At 35.6% G+C, this 16,683-nt stretch overlaps 1 protein-coding gene across 10 annotated transcripts in view; it reads right to left on the bottom strand.

Annotated features, from left to right (window-relative positions):
- The window catches only part of CCDC18 (coiled-coil domain containing 18), a 193,855-nt gene that overhangs the window by 31,824 nt on the left and 145,348 nt on the right, over positions 1 to 16,683 (bottom strand). For all 10 annotated transcript variants that reach the window (XM_077120251.1, XM_077120245.1, XM_077120247.1 and 7 more), the window contains 2 exons: positions 16,305 to 16,468; positions 15,876 to 16,089 (listed from right to left, as the gene is read on the bottom strand). In XM_077120251.1, the coding sequence (XP_076976366.1) occupies positions 15,876 to 16,089; positions 16,305 to 16,468 (378 nt within the window). The remainder of the gene's footprint in view (positions 1 to 15,875; positions 16,090 to 16,304; positions 16,469 to 16,683) is intronic.

Here is a 16,683-nt window from a genome sequence, read left to right on the forward strand (position 1 = left end):
TATTATCCAAACAGTAATAACACTAAAAGTTAATGGACTGAATTTCCCAATCAAAAGACATAGAATGGCAGAATGGATTCAGCTTTAAGACAAGATAAACTTATGAACCATGTAATAACATGGATGGACCTAGAGAATATTATGCTGAGTGAATCCAGCCAAAAACTAAAGGACAAATACTGTATGGTCCCACTGATGTGAACGGACATTCGAGAATAAACTTGAAATATGTCATTGGTAACAGAGTTCAGCAGGAGTTAGAAACAGGGTAAGACAATGGGTAATTGAAGCTGAAGGGATACAGACTGTGCAACAGGACTAGATACAAAAACTCAAAAATGGACAGCACAATAATACCTAATTGTAAAGTAATCATGTTAAAACACTGAATGAAGCTGCATCTGAGCTATAGGTTTTTGTTTTGTTTTGTTTTGTTTTGTTTTGATTTTACTATTATTACTTTTATTTTTTTCTCTATATTAACATTCTATATCTTTTTCGGTTATGTTGCTAGTTCTTCTAAACCAGTGCAAATGTACTAAGAAATGATGATCATGCATCTATGTGATGATGTTAAGAATTAATGATTGCATGTGTAGAATGGTATGATCTCTAAATGTTGGGTTAATTTCTTTTTTTCCGTTAATTAAAAAAAAAAAAAAAAAGAGAAGGGATAATTGGAGATGAAGGGATACAGACTGTACAACGGGACTGGATATAAAAACTCAGAAATGGACAGCACAATACTACCCAATTGTAATGCAATTATATTAAAACACTGAATGAAGCTGCATGTGAGGTATAGGTTTTTTGTTTTTGTTTTTTTTGTTTTTTTTTCTTTCTATTATTGTTTTAATTCTTATTCTGTTGTCTTTTTATTTCTTTTTCTAAATTGATGCAAATGTACTAAGAAATGATGAATATGCAACTATGTGATGTTATTAAGAATTACTGATTGTACATGTAGATTGGAATGATTTCTAATTGTTTTGTTAATTCTTTTTTTAATTAATAAAAAAAAAAATTAAAAAAAAAAAAAAAAAATCTCATGCCCTACCTGAGATTCCAAGTACTTATGACATTCAATCAAGCTATCTACATAAGTTATATTAGGAAATGCACTAGTCAAAATATAAATTTTGTACCAAATAAACATTTTTTGCTTTAGTCTCATACATAAGGTGAAATTTTAAAATATTAATTACCATCAATTTTCAGCACCCTGCAGTAATGACATTCCTTTGTTCTTGCTCATGCACAAACATTTTTTAATTTGTACATTTAGTCACTACTATTTACACTCTAGGCATTCCTAGATTACACCATCACAACCTTTATCGCCTGTCTTTCTTTCTGATTTCATTTATGCCCCCAGCCCTCCTCCCTCTATCATTCTCACATGCAGCTTCATTCAATGTTTTAACATAATTGTATTACAGTTAGGTAGTATTGTGCTGTCCATTTCTGAGTTTTTATATTCAGTCCTGTTGCACAATCTGTATCCCTTCAGCTCCAATTACCCAATATCTTACCTTATTTCTATCTCTTGATGGTCTCTGTTACCAATAAAATATTCCAAGTTTATTCACTAATGTCAGTTCATGTCAGTGAGACCATACAGTATTTGTCCTTTTGTTTCTGGCTAATCTCACTCAGCATAATGTCCTCAAGGTCTATCCATGTTGTTACATACCTCATAACTTTAGTCTGTCTTAAAGCTGCACAATATTCCATCATATGTATATATCACAATTTGTTTAGCCACTCTTCTGTTGATGGACATTTTGGCTGTTTCCATCTCTTTGCAAATAAATAATGCTGGTATAAACATTAGTGTGCAAATGTCCATTTGCGTAAAGACACAACATTGCCCTTAGGTCCTTTGAGTAGATACCTAGCAATGGTATTGCCGGGTCATATGGCAATTCTATATTCATCTTTTTGAGGAACCACCAAACTGCCTTCCACAGCAGTTGCACCATTTGACATTCCCTCCAACAGTGAATAAGTGTGCCTCTTTCACATCCTCTCCAGCAATTGTCATTTTCTGTTTTGTTGATAATGGCCATTCTGGTGGGTGTGAGATGATATCTCATTGTGGTTTTTTTTTTAACTTTTTTTATTAATTAAAAAAATAAACAAAACATTAAGATATCATTCCATTCTACATATACAATCAGTAATTCTTAATATCATCACATAGTTGCATATTCATCATTTCTTAGAACATTTGCATCGATTTAGAAAAATAAAAAGACAACAGAAAAAGAAATAAAACGATAATAGAGAAAAAAACGATTATACATACCATATCCCTTACCCCTCGCTCTCATTGTGGTTTTGATTTGCATTTCTCTAATGGGCAGGGATGTTGAGCATCTCTTCATGTGCCTTTTTCCATTTGTATCTCCTCTTCTGAGAAGTGTCTGTTCAAGTCTTTTTCCCATTTTGTAATTGGATTGGCTTTTTGTTGTTGAGTTGAACAATCTCTTTATAAATTCTGCATACCAGACCTTTATCTGATATGTTGTTTCCAAATATTGTCTCCGATCGTTTAGTGTAGGCTGTCTTTTTACTTTCTTGATGAAGTTCTTTGATGTGCAAAAGTGTTTAATTTTGAGGAGTTCCCATTTCTTTCTTTCTTTCTTCCGTACTCTTGCTTTGGGTGTAAGGTCTATAAAACCGCCTCCAAGTATAAGATTTATAAGATATTTCCCTACATTTTCCTCTAACTGTTTTATGGTCTTACACCTAATGTTTAGGTCTTCGATCCATTTTGAGTTAACTTTTGTATAGGGTGTGCGATACAGGTCTTCTTTCATTCTTTTGCACATGGATATCCAGTTCTCAAGGCACCATTTATTGAAGAGACTGTTCTGTCCCAGGTGAGTTGGCTTGACTAGCCTTATCAAAGATCAACTGTCCATAGATGAGAGGGTCTATATTTGAACACTCTATTTGATTCCATTGGTCAATATATCTATCTTGATGCTAGTACCTAGCTGTTTTGACCACTGTAGCTTCATAATATGGCTTAAAGTCAGGCAGTGTGATACTTCCGGTTTCATTTTTTTTCCTCAGGATACTTTTAGCAATTGGGGCACCCTGCTGTTCCAGATAAATTTGCTTATTGCTTTTTCTGTTTCTGAAAAGTAAGTTGTTGGGATTTTGATTGGTATTGCATTGAATCTATAAATCAATTTAGGTAGAACTGACATTTTAACTATATTTAGTCTTCCAATCCATGAACACGATATGCCCTTCCATCTATTTAGGTCTTCTGTGATTTCTTTTAACAATTTCTTGTAGTCTTCCTTGTATAGGTCTTTTGTCTCTTTAGTTAAATTTATTCCTAAATATTTAATTCTTTTGGCTGCAATTGTAAATGGAATTCGTTTCTTGATTTCTCCCTCATTGTTCATTACTAGTGTATAGAAACACTACAGATTTTTGAGTGTTGATCTTGTAACCTGCCACTTTGCTGTACTCATTTATTAGCTCTAGTAGTTTTGCTGTCGATTTTTTGGGATTTTCGACATATAGTATCATATCACCCAGAAACAGTGAGAGTTTTACTTCTTCCTTTCCAATTTTGATGCCTTGTATTTCTTTTTCTTGTCTAATTGCTCTGGCTAGAACTTCCAACACAACGTTGAATGACAGTGGTAATAGTGGACATCCTTGTCTTGTTCCTGATCTTAGGGGGAAAGTTTTCAGTTATTCCCACTGAGGATGATATTAGCTGTGGGTTTTTCATATATTCCCCTTATCATTTTAAGGATGTTCCCTTCTATTCCTATCCTTTGAAGTGTTTTCAACAGGAAATGATGTTGAATTTTGTCAAATGCCTTCTCTGCATCAATCAAGATGATCATGTGGTTTTTCTGCTTTGATTTGTTGATATGGTATATTACATTAATTGATTTTCTTATGTTGAACCATCCTTGTATACCTGGGATGAATCCTACTTTGTCATGATGTATAATTCTTTTAATGTGTTGCTGGATTTGACTTGTTAGAATTTTGTTGAGGATTTTTGCATCTATATTCATTAGAGAGATTGGTCTGTAGTTTTCTTTTTTTGTAATATCTTTGTCTGGCTTTGGTATGAGGGTGATGTTGGCTTTGTAGAATGAATTAGGTAGCTTTCCCTCCTCTTCGATTTTTTGGAAGAGTTTGAGCAGGATTGGTGCAAATTCTTTCTGGAATGTTTGGTAGAATTCACATGTGAAGCCATCTGGTCCTGGACTTTTTTTTCTGGGGAGCTTCTTAATGACTGATTCAATTTCTTTACAGCGAGAGGTTTGTTGAGGTCATCTATTTTTTCTCGAGTCAAAGTTGGTTGTTCATGCCTTTCTAGGAAGTTGTCCATTTCATCTACATTATTGTATTTATTAGCATAAAGTTGTTCATAGTATCCTGTCATTACTTCCTTTATTTCTGTGGGGTCAGTGGTTATGTCTCCTCTTCCATTTCTGATCTTATTTATTTGCATCCTCTCTCTTCTTTTTGTCAATCTTGCTAATGGTCCATCAATCTTAATTGATTTTCTCATAGAACCAGCTTCTGGTTTTGTTGATTTTCTCAATTGTTTTCATGTTCTCAATTTCATTTATTTCTGCTCTAATCTTCATTATTTCTTTCCTTTTGCTTGCTTTGGGGTTAGTTTGCTGTTCTTTCTCTAGTTCTTCCATTGGACAGTTAATTCCTCGATTTTTGCCCTTTCTTCTTTTTTGATATAGACATTTAGGGCAATAAATTTCCCACTGGCTTTGCTACGTCCCACAGTTTTGATATGTTGTGTTTTCATTTTCATTTGCCTCGAGATATTTACTGATTTCTTTTGTAATTTCTTCCTTGATCCACTGGTTGTTTAAGAGTGTGTCGTTGAACCTCCACATATTTGTGAATTTTCTTGCACTCTGCCTATTACTGATTTCCAACTTCATTCCTTTATGGTCTGAGAAAGTGTTCTGCATGATTTCAATCCTTTAAAATTTATTGAGATTGCTTTGTGACCCAGCATATGGTCTATCCTTAAAAATGATCAATGAGCACTTGAGAAAAAGGTGTATCCTGCTGTTGTGGGGTATAATGTTCTATAAACGTCTGTTAAGTCTAGCTCATTTATTGTGTTATTCAAATTCTCTGTTTCTTTATTGATCCTCTGTCTAGATGTTCTGTCCATTGATGAGAGTGGGGAATTGAAGTCTCCTACTATTATGGTAGATGTGTCTATTTCTCTTTTGACTGTTTACCACATGTATTTTGGAGCATTCTGGTTTGATGCATAAATATTTATGATTGTTATTTCTTCGTTCTGAATTGTTTTTATTAGCACATAGTATCCTTCTTTGTCTCTTTTAAATGTTTTACATTTGAAGTCTAATTTGTTCGATATTAGTATAGCTACTTATGCTCTTTTCTGATTGTTATTTGCATGAAATATCTTTTCCCAACCATTCACTTTCAACCAATGTTTATGTTTGGGTTGAAGATGTGTTTCCTGCAGACAGCATATAGATGGGTCCTGTTTTTTAATCCATTCTGCCAGTCTATGTCTTTTGATTGGGGAGTTTAATCTATTAACATTTAGTGTTATTACTGTATGGGTAGTACTTTTTCCTACCATTTTGCCTTTTGGATTTTATATGTCATATCTAATTTTCCTTCTTTTTACCTTTACTCATAGTCTTCCTTTCTACACTCTTCTCCACACCTCTCTCTTCTGTCTTTTCGTATCTGTCTCTAGTGCTCCCTTTAGTATTTCTTGCAGAGCTGGTCTCTTGGTCACAAATTCTCTCAGAATTTTTTTCTGAAAATGTTTTAATTTCTCCTTCATTTTTGAAGGACAATTTTGCCGGATTTAGAATTCTTGGTTGGCAGTTTTTCTCTTTTACTAATTTAAATATATCATCCCACTGTCTTCTCGCCTCCATGGTTTCTGCTGAGAAATCTATGCATAGTCTAATTGGGTTTCTCTTGTATGTGATGGATTGCTTTTCTCTTGCTGATTTCAAGATTCTCTCTTTCTCTTTGACCTCTGACATTCTGATGAGTAAGTGTCTTGGAGTATGTCTATTTGGATCTATTCTCGTTGGGGTATGCTGCTCTTCTTGGATCTGTAATTTTAAGTCATTCATAAGATTGGGAAATTTTCAGTGATAATTTCCTCCATTAGTTTTTGTCCTCCTTTTCCCTCCTCTTCTCCTTCTGGGACACCCACAACACGTATATTTGTGCGCTTAATATTGTCATTCAATTCCCTGAGAACCTGGTCATACTTTTCCATTTTTTTCCCTATAGTTCTGTTTCTCGTCGGATTTCAGATGTTTCGTCCTCCAGTTCACTAATCCTATGTTCGTAGGCTTCTTTCATCTCTTCTACTGTGCCTTTCATTCCCATAAGTTCTGTGATTTGTTTTTTCAGACTTTCCATTTCTTGTTTTTGTTCATTCATTGCCTTCTTTTTATCCTTCCTGAATTCATTGATTTCGTTTTTGATGAGGTTTTCCATGTCTGTTCGTATATTCTGAATTAATTGTTTCAGCTCCTGTATCTCATCTGAATTGTTGGTTTGCTCCTTTGACTGGGCCATATCTTCAATTTTCCTAGTGTGGTTTGTTATTTTTTGCTGGCATCTAGACATTTAATTACCTTAATTAGTTTACTCTGGAGATTGCGTTCATTTCCTTTACCTAGGGTTTTCTTGTTGGATGAATTTGTTTATCTGTTCTTTGACATTCAGTTCAGCTTTTTCTGGACCTCTAGCTTAGGTTTTGTTTAACAGAGGAGAATTTTTCAGTTCTTGTTTTCTTGTTTCTTGCCTTGCTTGTATGGTGCCTTTCCCCCCCCACATTTAGGAGGGTCTACATAGGTATTATAGACCCCAGCTGGATTTTCCCAGGCCAAACTGGCCTCCTATCAGGAGGAAAGAGTCACCTGTGTCAGTTTTCCCTGAGGGTGAGACCCATCAGGTTGAAAGACTTTTCTGTGAAGTCTCTGGACTCTGTTTTTCTTATCCTGCCCAGTATGTGGCGCTTGTCTGCCTGCAGGTCCAACCAGCATAACATGATGTGGTACCTTTAACTTTGGCAGACTCCCCCTGCTGGGGGCATGGTGGAGACAGAGGAGAGGGTGTAGGCTGGTTTTAATGGCTTCAAATTACCAAGCCCTGGTGTCTGAATTCCTTGAGGGAGGGACTCCACCTGAGTTGGGCTTCACCTCTCCCCTGGGGAAGGCACAGGCTCTAGGCAATCCCTCAAATGAGCTTGCTTCTGCCTATGCCTGGGGCAGTTGCAGCCTGAGAAGTCCTGCCACTGAATCCAAAGGTAACCAAGCCTTTGTAGAAACACAGCCACAAAAACCTCCATTTCTTTTTTCCGTCAGCCTGCCCCCCTGGTGCCGGGGTAAAGATGAGTGACCTCAGTTTTGACCAGGTTCACCTGAGCTGGGGGCCTATTTTCAGTAGTCAGAATTTGTAAATTAATGCCACAATTGGTGTTTGGTTGGGGTCAGCCTCTGCTGCTATTGAAGTCTCTTTCCTTTCCCCTCTGGGAAGTGACCTGTGGGGCAGGGGTGCCGGCCACTGCGGCTTGGGGAACTCACGGTTCTGGGGATGCTCACAGCTGGTCCAGCTGGTCCAGACTGGCGTACGCTGTGAGTCCGGTCACTGACGTGGCCCCAGGAACTGTTCTGTACTGTTTCTGGTTATTTAGTAGTTGTTCTGGAGGACGAACTAAAATGCGCACATTGCTAAGCCGCCATCTTGGCCTCACTCTCAATAAAGGAGTTTTTAAAAGAAAATTCTAAACTTCTTTAATGAGTTGTTTACTACTTTAAAAGCCTCAAAGTTACAATATAAGGCTATATATTCTTCAAATATGTAATAAATTGTAAAGAGAAGTTCTAAATTTGCCTATGAGAGTACCTAAACTTCAAAATTCAGCTACCAGCTAGAATTTAAGATTTACTCTTTACTTCTTTCATGAATTCATTCAATTAACACTCATACAGCAAATATTTATTAGACGCTTCCCATATGCCAAAATTCTAAGTGCTGGTAATTTATTATCAACCAGATAGAAGCTTCTGATCACATGGAGGTTATATTTTAATAGGTATGAGAGAGAAGACTATAAACAATAAACAGCTACATAAGAAAATTATCATAATATCAAGTGCTACATGAGAGAATTAAAAAGGGTGTTAGTGGATGGCTACTTTTGAGTGGGTGGTCAGAGAAGTTCCCTCTAAAGAAATGCAAAGGGCAAAGATAAGCTTGGCATTAAAAAAAAATTGCAGTAAGATACAAATAACACAACATTTATCATTTTAATCATTATTAAGTGTAAGATTCAGTGGCATTAAGTATATTCACAATGTTGTGCAATCTTCACCATTTGTAGTTACAGGAACTTTTCTTTATCTCAAACAGAAACCTCATACCCACTAAGTAGTCACACTCTATTCCTCCTTCCCCCAACACCTGGAAACTTGTCTCTATTGGTTATGCCTACTGTGGATATTTCATGTAAATGGATGATGCAATATGCAGCCTTTGTGTCTAGCTTATATCACTTAGCATAATATTTTCAAGGTTCATTCATGTTCTGGAATTTATCAGTACTTCATTCTTTTTACAGCAAAGTAATATTCTATGTATGGAAATAATCACATTTTGTTTATTCATTCAGCTGTGGATGGACATTTGGGTAGCAGCCATCTTGTGGCTTTAGTGAGTAAAGCTGCTATGAACATTCATACACAAATTTTTGTAGGAGTGGAATTGTTGGGTCATATGGTAATCGTACGTTTAACGTATTGAGGAACTGCTAACTGTTTTCCACAATGGGTGAACCATTATACATCCCCACCAGCAGTGTATGAGGGTTCCATTTTCTCCATATCCTTTCCAACACTTATTTTCTGTTTTCTAAATTATTATTATTACAACCATCTTAGTGGGTGTGAAGTGGTATCTCATTGTGGTTTTGATTTGCATTTCCCAAGAAGCTTGGATTTTATTCTGAATGTTCTAGGATGCCATTAGAAGGTTTAAGTAGGGAAGTGATGTGATCTGATTGATGTTTTATCTCTGATTTCTGTGGAGAACAGACAGTAGGGTGGTAAGAATTTAAGCAGGAAAACTATTCAGGAAGCTACAACAATAGACAGATGTGAGTTAATGACCTTCACTAAAATAGTAAAAAGAAGCCAAGAAACCAATAGTTTTCAGATTATGTTTTGGAAATAAACTTGACATGACTTGCTAACAGACTAGAAAGAACAGAGGGAGAGAGACAGCAAGAATAACTTCATAATTTGGGGTTTAAGCAACTGCAGGATACTGAGATGGAAGAAGGCCAAAGTTGTGAGGAAAAAAAAATTAATTTTGTTATGGCCAACTTTGTGATGTTTCTTAAAAACATCCAAGAGATGTTGTTCAAGATGTAGGGGAGAGACTGGAGGGAACTGCCTGAAAATGTAGAGCTGTGTTCCAGTAGCCATGTTTCTTGATGATGATTGAACAATGATATAGCTTTCACAATGAGACTCTGTGAATGTGAAAACCTTATGTCTGATGCTCCTTTTAGCTACTATATATATACTATATAGAAGAGTAGAACATATGGAATAAAAATAAATAATAGGGGGAACAAATGCTAAAATAAATTCAGTTTGAAATGCTAGTGGTAAATGAAAGCGAGGGGTAAGGAGTATGGTATGTATAATCTTTTTTTTCTCTATTATCATTTTACTTTTTTTCTGTTGTCTTTTTATTTCTTTTTCTAAATTGATGCAAATGTACTAAAAAATGATGAATATGCAACTATGTGATGATATTAAGAAATACTGATTGTATATGTAGAATGGAATGATATCTTAATGTTTTGTTTCTTAATTTTTTTATTAATAAAAAAAGTTTAAAAAAAAACCAAATAAACCAGTAGCTTTATCGAGCAGAAAAAAAAAACAAACAAAAACAAAACAAAACAAAAAACATCCAAGAGAAAACAACAAGTAGGTAATGCATAGCTGAGTACAGTATTTGGGAAAGAGGTCAATACTGGTGATATGGGATATAACATTTAAGTCAACTTGCTGTTGCTATCCTGTTTCTTTACTCCACATTTCACATCCTGATTGTACTGGTTTGAAAGGATTACGTATGCTGGGAATGCCATGTTTTAACTCTGATCCAATCTTGTGGGAGCAACCATTTCTTTCAATCCCTATTCAAGAATGGTGGAAGGTAAGAGCGTGCTCTGGTTGGGCAGAGGCTGCATCTGCAGGACCGAGATCCTCACGTAGTGATAAAGGAGTCAGCCAGGATCTCCAACCTGTTATCTTATCAAGAAGGCACACAGTGTGACTTGGGCTTCTTCCAAGGCCACCCGATTGTAATACACAAATCACCCCAACCACAGACCTTTGGATGTGTGGAGTTGGCCCAACACACCTGTGCAAATGCCAACTGAGCTGGGACCTGGAGGATGCATCAGAGTTAGTCAAGGGAATAGAGGAGGGAAAGGTGTTCCAGGCAGAACAAACTCAAGAAATAAGCCTTTTGTGCCTAGATGCAAGTGAAAAATAAGTCATACTAAGAAAATCGAAGATATGGCCCAGTCAAAGGAACAAACCAACACTTCAAATGAGATACAGGAGTTCAAACAACTAATTCAGGATGTTCAAACTGACATGAAAAAATCTCATCAAAAATCAAATCAATGCATTGAGGGAGGATATAAAGAAACCACTGGACGAAGCAAAAGAAGAACTCAAAAGTTCGAAAAAACAAATCACAGAACTTATGGGAATGAAAGACACAATAGAAGAGATGAAAAAAAAACACAATGGAAACTTACAACAATATATTTGAAGAGGCAGAAGAATGTATCAGTGAATTAGAGTACTGGACATCTGAAATCTTACACACAAAAGAAAATATAGGGATAATACAGGGGAAAGAATGGAAAAATATCAGCCAGGTCTCAGGGAATTAATGACAACATGTAGTGTATGAATATATGTGTTGTTGGTGTCCAAGAAGGTGGAGGGAAGGGAAAAGGAGGAGAAAAACTAATGAAGGAAATTACCATTGAAAATTCCTATCTCTTATGAAAGACATAAAATTATAGATGTAAGAACTGCAGCATATCCCAATCAGAACAGATCCAAACAGACATACTCCAAGACACTTACTAATCAGATTGTCAAAGTAGAAGATAAAGAGAGAATTTTGAAAGCAGCAAGAGAAAAGCAATCCATCACATACAAAGGAAGCCCAATAAGACTATGTTTGGATTTCTCAGCAGAAACCATGAAGGCAGTGGTATGATATATTTAAGATTCTAAAGGAGAAAAACTGCAAACCAAAAGTTCTATACCCAGCAAAACTGTCCTTCAAAAATGAGGGGAGATAAAAATATTTTCAGACATACAATCAGTGAGAGAATTTGTGACCAAGAGAGACTGGCTCTGCAAGAAATACTGTAGAGAGCACCTCAGGCAGACAGAAAAAGCGGGAGAGAGAGTAGTCTGGAGAAGAGTGTAGAAATGCAGACTATCAGTAAAGGTAAAAAGAGAAAAAGAAATTAGATATGACATACAAAATCCCAAAGACAAAATGGTAAATGAAAGTACTGTTTTTACAGTAATAACATTAAATGTTAATGGATTAAACTCTCCAATCAAAAGACACAGACTGGCAGAATGGATTTAAGAACAGGACCCATCTATATGCTGTCTACAGGAGACTCATTTTAGACCCAAGGACAAAAAAAGTTGAAAGTGAAAGACTGGGAAAAGGTATTTCATGCAAAAAACAATCAGAACACAGTAGGAATAGCTACACTAATATCCAACATATTACGCTTCAAATGTAAAGTGAAAGAGACAAAGAAGGACACTATGTGTTAATAAAAGGAACAATTCAACAGGAAGACCTAACAATCATAAATATTTATGCTCCAAGCCAGAGTGCTCCAAAGTACATGAGGCAAACGCTGACAACATTGAAGGGAGAAACAGACACCTTTACCATAATAGTTGAAGACTTCAACTCGCCACTGTCATCAATGTATAGAACATCTAGACACAGGATCAATAAAGAAACAGAGAATCTGAATAACACAGTAAACTAGACTTAACAGACACTTAAAGAACACCGCGCACCACAACAGCAGGATACATATTTTTCTCAAGTGCTCATGAATCTTTCTCTAGGATAGAACTCATGGTGGATCACAAAGCAAGTCCCAATAAATTTAAAAATATTGAAATCATACAAAACATTTTCTCAGATCATAAAGCAATGAAGTTGGAAATAAGTAACAGGCCGAGGGCCAGAAAATTCACAAATATATGGAAGTTATATAATACATTGTAAAACAACCAGTGGGTCAAGGAAGAAATTACAAGAGAACTCAGTAAATATATGAAGGCAAATGAAAATGAAAACACAACATATCAAAATTAATGGGATGCAGCAAAGGCAGTGTTTAAGAGGGATATTTATTACCTGAAATGCCTATTAAAAAAAGAAGAAAGGGCAAAAATTGCGTATTAACTGTTCACTTGGAAGAACTAGAGAAAGAACAGCAAACTAACCCCAAAGCAAACAAAAGGAAAAGAATAAGGAAAACTAGGAAAGAAAGAATGAAAATTAGAACAGAAATAGAGAATGTGAAAACAACTGAGAAAACTAAAAAAAAAAACAAAAAAACCCCAGAAGTTGGTTCTTTGAGAAAATCAATAAAAACGATGGCCCCTTAGCTAGGGTTGACAAAAATAAAAAAAATAAAAAGAGAGGATGCAAATAAATTAGATAAGAAATGGAAGAGGAGACATAACCACTGACCCTGTGGAAATAAAGGAAGTAATGAGAGGATACTATGAGTAACTCTATGCTAATAAACTTAACAACTTAGATGAAATGTACAACTTTCATGAAAGATGAACAACCAAAAATGACCCAAGAAGAAATAGATGACCTCAACAAACTATTAACAAGTAAAGAGACTGAGTAAATCACCAAGAATCTCCCCAAAAAAGCAAAGTCCAGGACCAGATGGCTTCACATGTGAATTCTATCAAGCACTCACGAAAAAATTAGTGCCATTCCTGCTCAAATGCTTCAAAAACTGAAGAGGAGGGAAAGGTACCTAACTCATACTATGAAGCCAATGTCACCATAATATCAAAGCCAAACAAAAATAGTACAAGAAAAGAAAATTACAGACCAATCTCTTTAATGAATATAGATGCAAAAATCATCAACAAAATACTTGCAAATTGAATCCAGCAGCACATTAAAAGAATTATACACCAAGACCAAGTGGGATTTATTGCAGGTATGCAAGGCCGGTTCAATATAAGAAAATCAATTAATGTAATATACCCTATCAACACAGCAAAGCATAAAAACCATATGATAATCTCAATTGATGCAGAAAAGGCATTTGACAAAATTCAACATCCTTCCTTGATGAAAACTTAAAAGGATAAGAATAGAAGGGAACTTCCTCAGCATGATAAAGGGAATATATGAAAAACCCACTGTTAACATCCCTCAATGGGGAAAGACTGAAAGCTTGTTCCTTAATCAGGAACAAGACAAGGATGTCCATGGTCACCACTGTTATTCAACATTGTGCTGGAAGTTCTAGTCAGACCAATCAAAGAAGAAAAAGAAATAAAAGGCATTCAAATTGGAAAAGAAGAAATAAAACTCTCATTGTTTGCAGATAAAATGATAGTATATGTTGAAAATCTTGAAAAATCCACAGTAAGCTACTAGAGCCTTGAATATCGTATGACTCTTACACTTTTTACGTGTGGTGCTTCTAGACATATAGCCTATTTTCTATTTTATTCTTTGGTTTCTCAAGATTAAATAATTATATGTTTGTGAATATACATCTGTAGTAGTTAGGTTCATGGGTCAATTTGGCCAGATGATGGTGCCCAGTTCTGTTGCTGTGGACTTAAATCAACAGCACGTGAAGTTCATCTATGCCTGATTACATCAGCAGTTGGCTAAGGGGTATGCCTTTCATTATTAGTGGGGCTTAAAAGGAGGAGCCAGAAGAGAGGAGCTCAGACACAGATGTTTGGAGATGCAGAAAGGACACACCCTAAGGAAAGCAGTTGGAACCTAGAAGCCAGGACTGAAAGCCAAGAGATGTCACTATGTGACTTCCCATGTGACAGAGAAACTCAGATGAAAGCTAGCTGCCTTTTCTCTGAGGAACTGTCAGTTTTTAACTAAATAAATCCCCTCATTGAAAGCCAAAAAAAAAGACCACATGGCATAACGTTCTGATGAGATTATCTCCATGGAGATGTGACACACCCAACTCTGGGTATTAACTTTGATTAGATGGATATATGACTGCACCCATTCCAGGTGGGTCTTGATTAGTTTACTGGAATCCTTTAAAAGAGGAAGCAGTTTAGAGAGAACAACAGAGCCACAAGAGAGCCATGAGAATCACGAGAGCCCATGAGGCCAGAAACCTTTGGAGATGAAGGAAAACGTTCCCCCAGGGAGTTTCATGAAACAAGAAGCCTGGAGAGAAAGCTATCAGATGTCACCATGTTCACCATGTGCCTTTCCAGTTGAGAGAGGAACCCTGAACCTCATCAGCCTTCTTGAACCAATGTATCTTTCCCTGGATGCCTTAGATTGGACATTTCTATACCCTTGCTTTAATTTGGAATTTTTACATCTTTAGAACTATAAACTTGTAACTTATTAAACTTCCCTTTTTAAACGCCATTCTTTTTCTGGTATATTGCATTCTGGCAGCTAGCAAACTAAATACTGATTTTTTTTTTTATTTATTAAAAAAAATTAACTAACACAACATTTAGAAATCATTCCATTCTACATATGCAATCAGTGATTCTTAATATCATCACATAGATGTATGATCATCATTTCTTAGTACATTTTCATCGATTTAGAAAAAGAAATAGCAAGACAACAGAAAAAGAAATAAAATGATAATATAGAGAAAAAAATAAAAATAAAAGAACAGAAAAAACATACCAAAAAAACTATAGCTCAGATGCAGCTTCATTCAGTGTTTTAACATAATTACATTACAATTAGGTAGTATTGTGCTGTCCATTTTTGAGTTTTTGTATAGAATACTGATTTTTAACTTTATTTCCCTTTTCTGGATCTATTTTTCCTCCTTTGGCTCCAGTCTGGCATTCCACTCTCACTCACAATAGATGTATGCCAGCATAGCATTCTGTGTATCACGGCTAATCTATGAACCCAGATGTTAGAGACAGACAGACTTGTGTTTAATGCCATTCTCTGAACCCTACTACTTGTATGACCTTGGGCATTTTACTTATTTCTGGAAGCCTCAGTTTTCCAAATTGTAAAAAGATGATAATATCTATCTGATGCGTTTGTTGTGAGGAAATGAATGAGCTCATATGTGAAGTTCGTGACACAATCTGGCAAAAAATAAGGGCTTAAGACAACAATATTCCATTATCCATATTATTTTTCTATTAGCCACTGCTATATGATGACCCAATCATTTTTTACTGCTCTTAGACATAGGATAGGGTTAGCATAAAATGGTTCTAAGATTGAGGATGCAAGTATTAGCAGCCAATAGCAGCAGCTGAGTTAGTGAGAAGGAGCATGGGATGGGATGATTATGGGTAAAAGCAGGTGAGAAGTTGGACATCTAGACATCAAACAACATGCTTTAATTGAACATACAATGTATCAGAGCATGAAAAGTTTTTCACTTACTTGGATTCTTTCTGTTTTGTATCATCCACGGAGTCAAAGTAATGAGGTGAAATAACTGTAACTGTGATATTATTTCTTAGTATTTAACTCACCTAAGTTCAGCTGTGAGATCCTTTATAGTAGAATATTTTTCCTCAAGTGATAATTGAGCCTTTTGCAGTACATCTCTTAATTCTTGCAGCTGTCTTAAAGTACTTTTTAATTCTCCATGAGCGTTCTGTAGTTCAGTCTCTAGTGCTTCCCGTTTCTGCAAGGCTTCTGTTAGTTCCATTTCAGTGTGGTGCTGTAACTTTTCTAACTCTTTCACTGTTAAGAAGAAAGAGTAGTTTTAGAACTATATGTAAAACATCCCACTATTAAAGGCTATATAAATAATTATAATTAGTATCCAACTTGACTCATCTGCAAGAGGTAAGATATTGATTACTCATTGTCCCTTAAAGTCCTATCATCCTAAATTCCTGTCTTATTTCAGAAGTACAAATATGCAAGTAGATAAGCTCAGTTAACCCACTGCTTACCAGCATTTGTTTTCTTATCTAGTTCAGTCTTTGTCTGTTCTAAGATCATATCTAATTGAGAGAGGCGCAATGCTTTATTTTCTCCATCTCGTTTTAAGTGCATTATTTCTTTTTCCATGTTAGACAGCTCTTCTTTGTACTGATCCATCTCAAGTTTCATTTGCCTAATTAAAAACAAACAAAAAAATAAAATAACTTGAAAACTTAAAAACCAATTGACGTTTGCCTAGCTAAACAAAGTCTGCAAGTTGTATAAGGACAAATGTTACTAGTAGAAGTCCAATCAGAATCTTAAATTACTTAACATATATATTTAAATGCCACAATTAAAAGACTGTAATTCTGAACTCCCTTTAAAGTCCTATTACATAAAGCTGTA

The sequence above is a fragment of the Tamandua tetradactyla genome, chromosome 11 (assembly GCF_023851605.1).
Source record: "Tamandua tetradactyla isolate mTamTet1 chromosome 11, mTamTet1.pri, whole genome shotgun sequence".
NCBI classification, from domain to species: domain Eukaryota; kingdom Metazoa; phylum Chordata; class Mammalia; order Pilosa; family Myrmecophagidae; genus Tamandua; species Tamandua tetradactyla.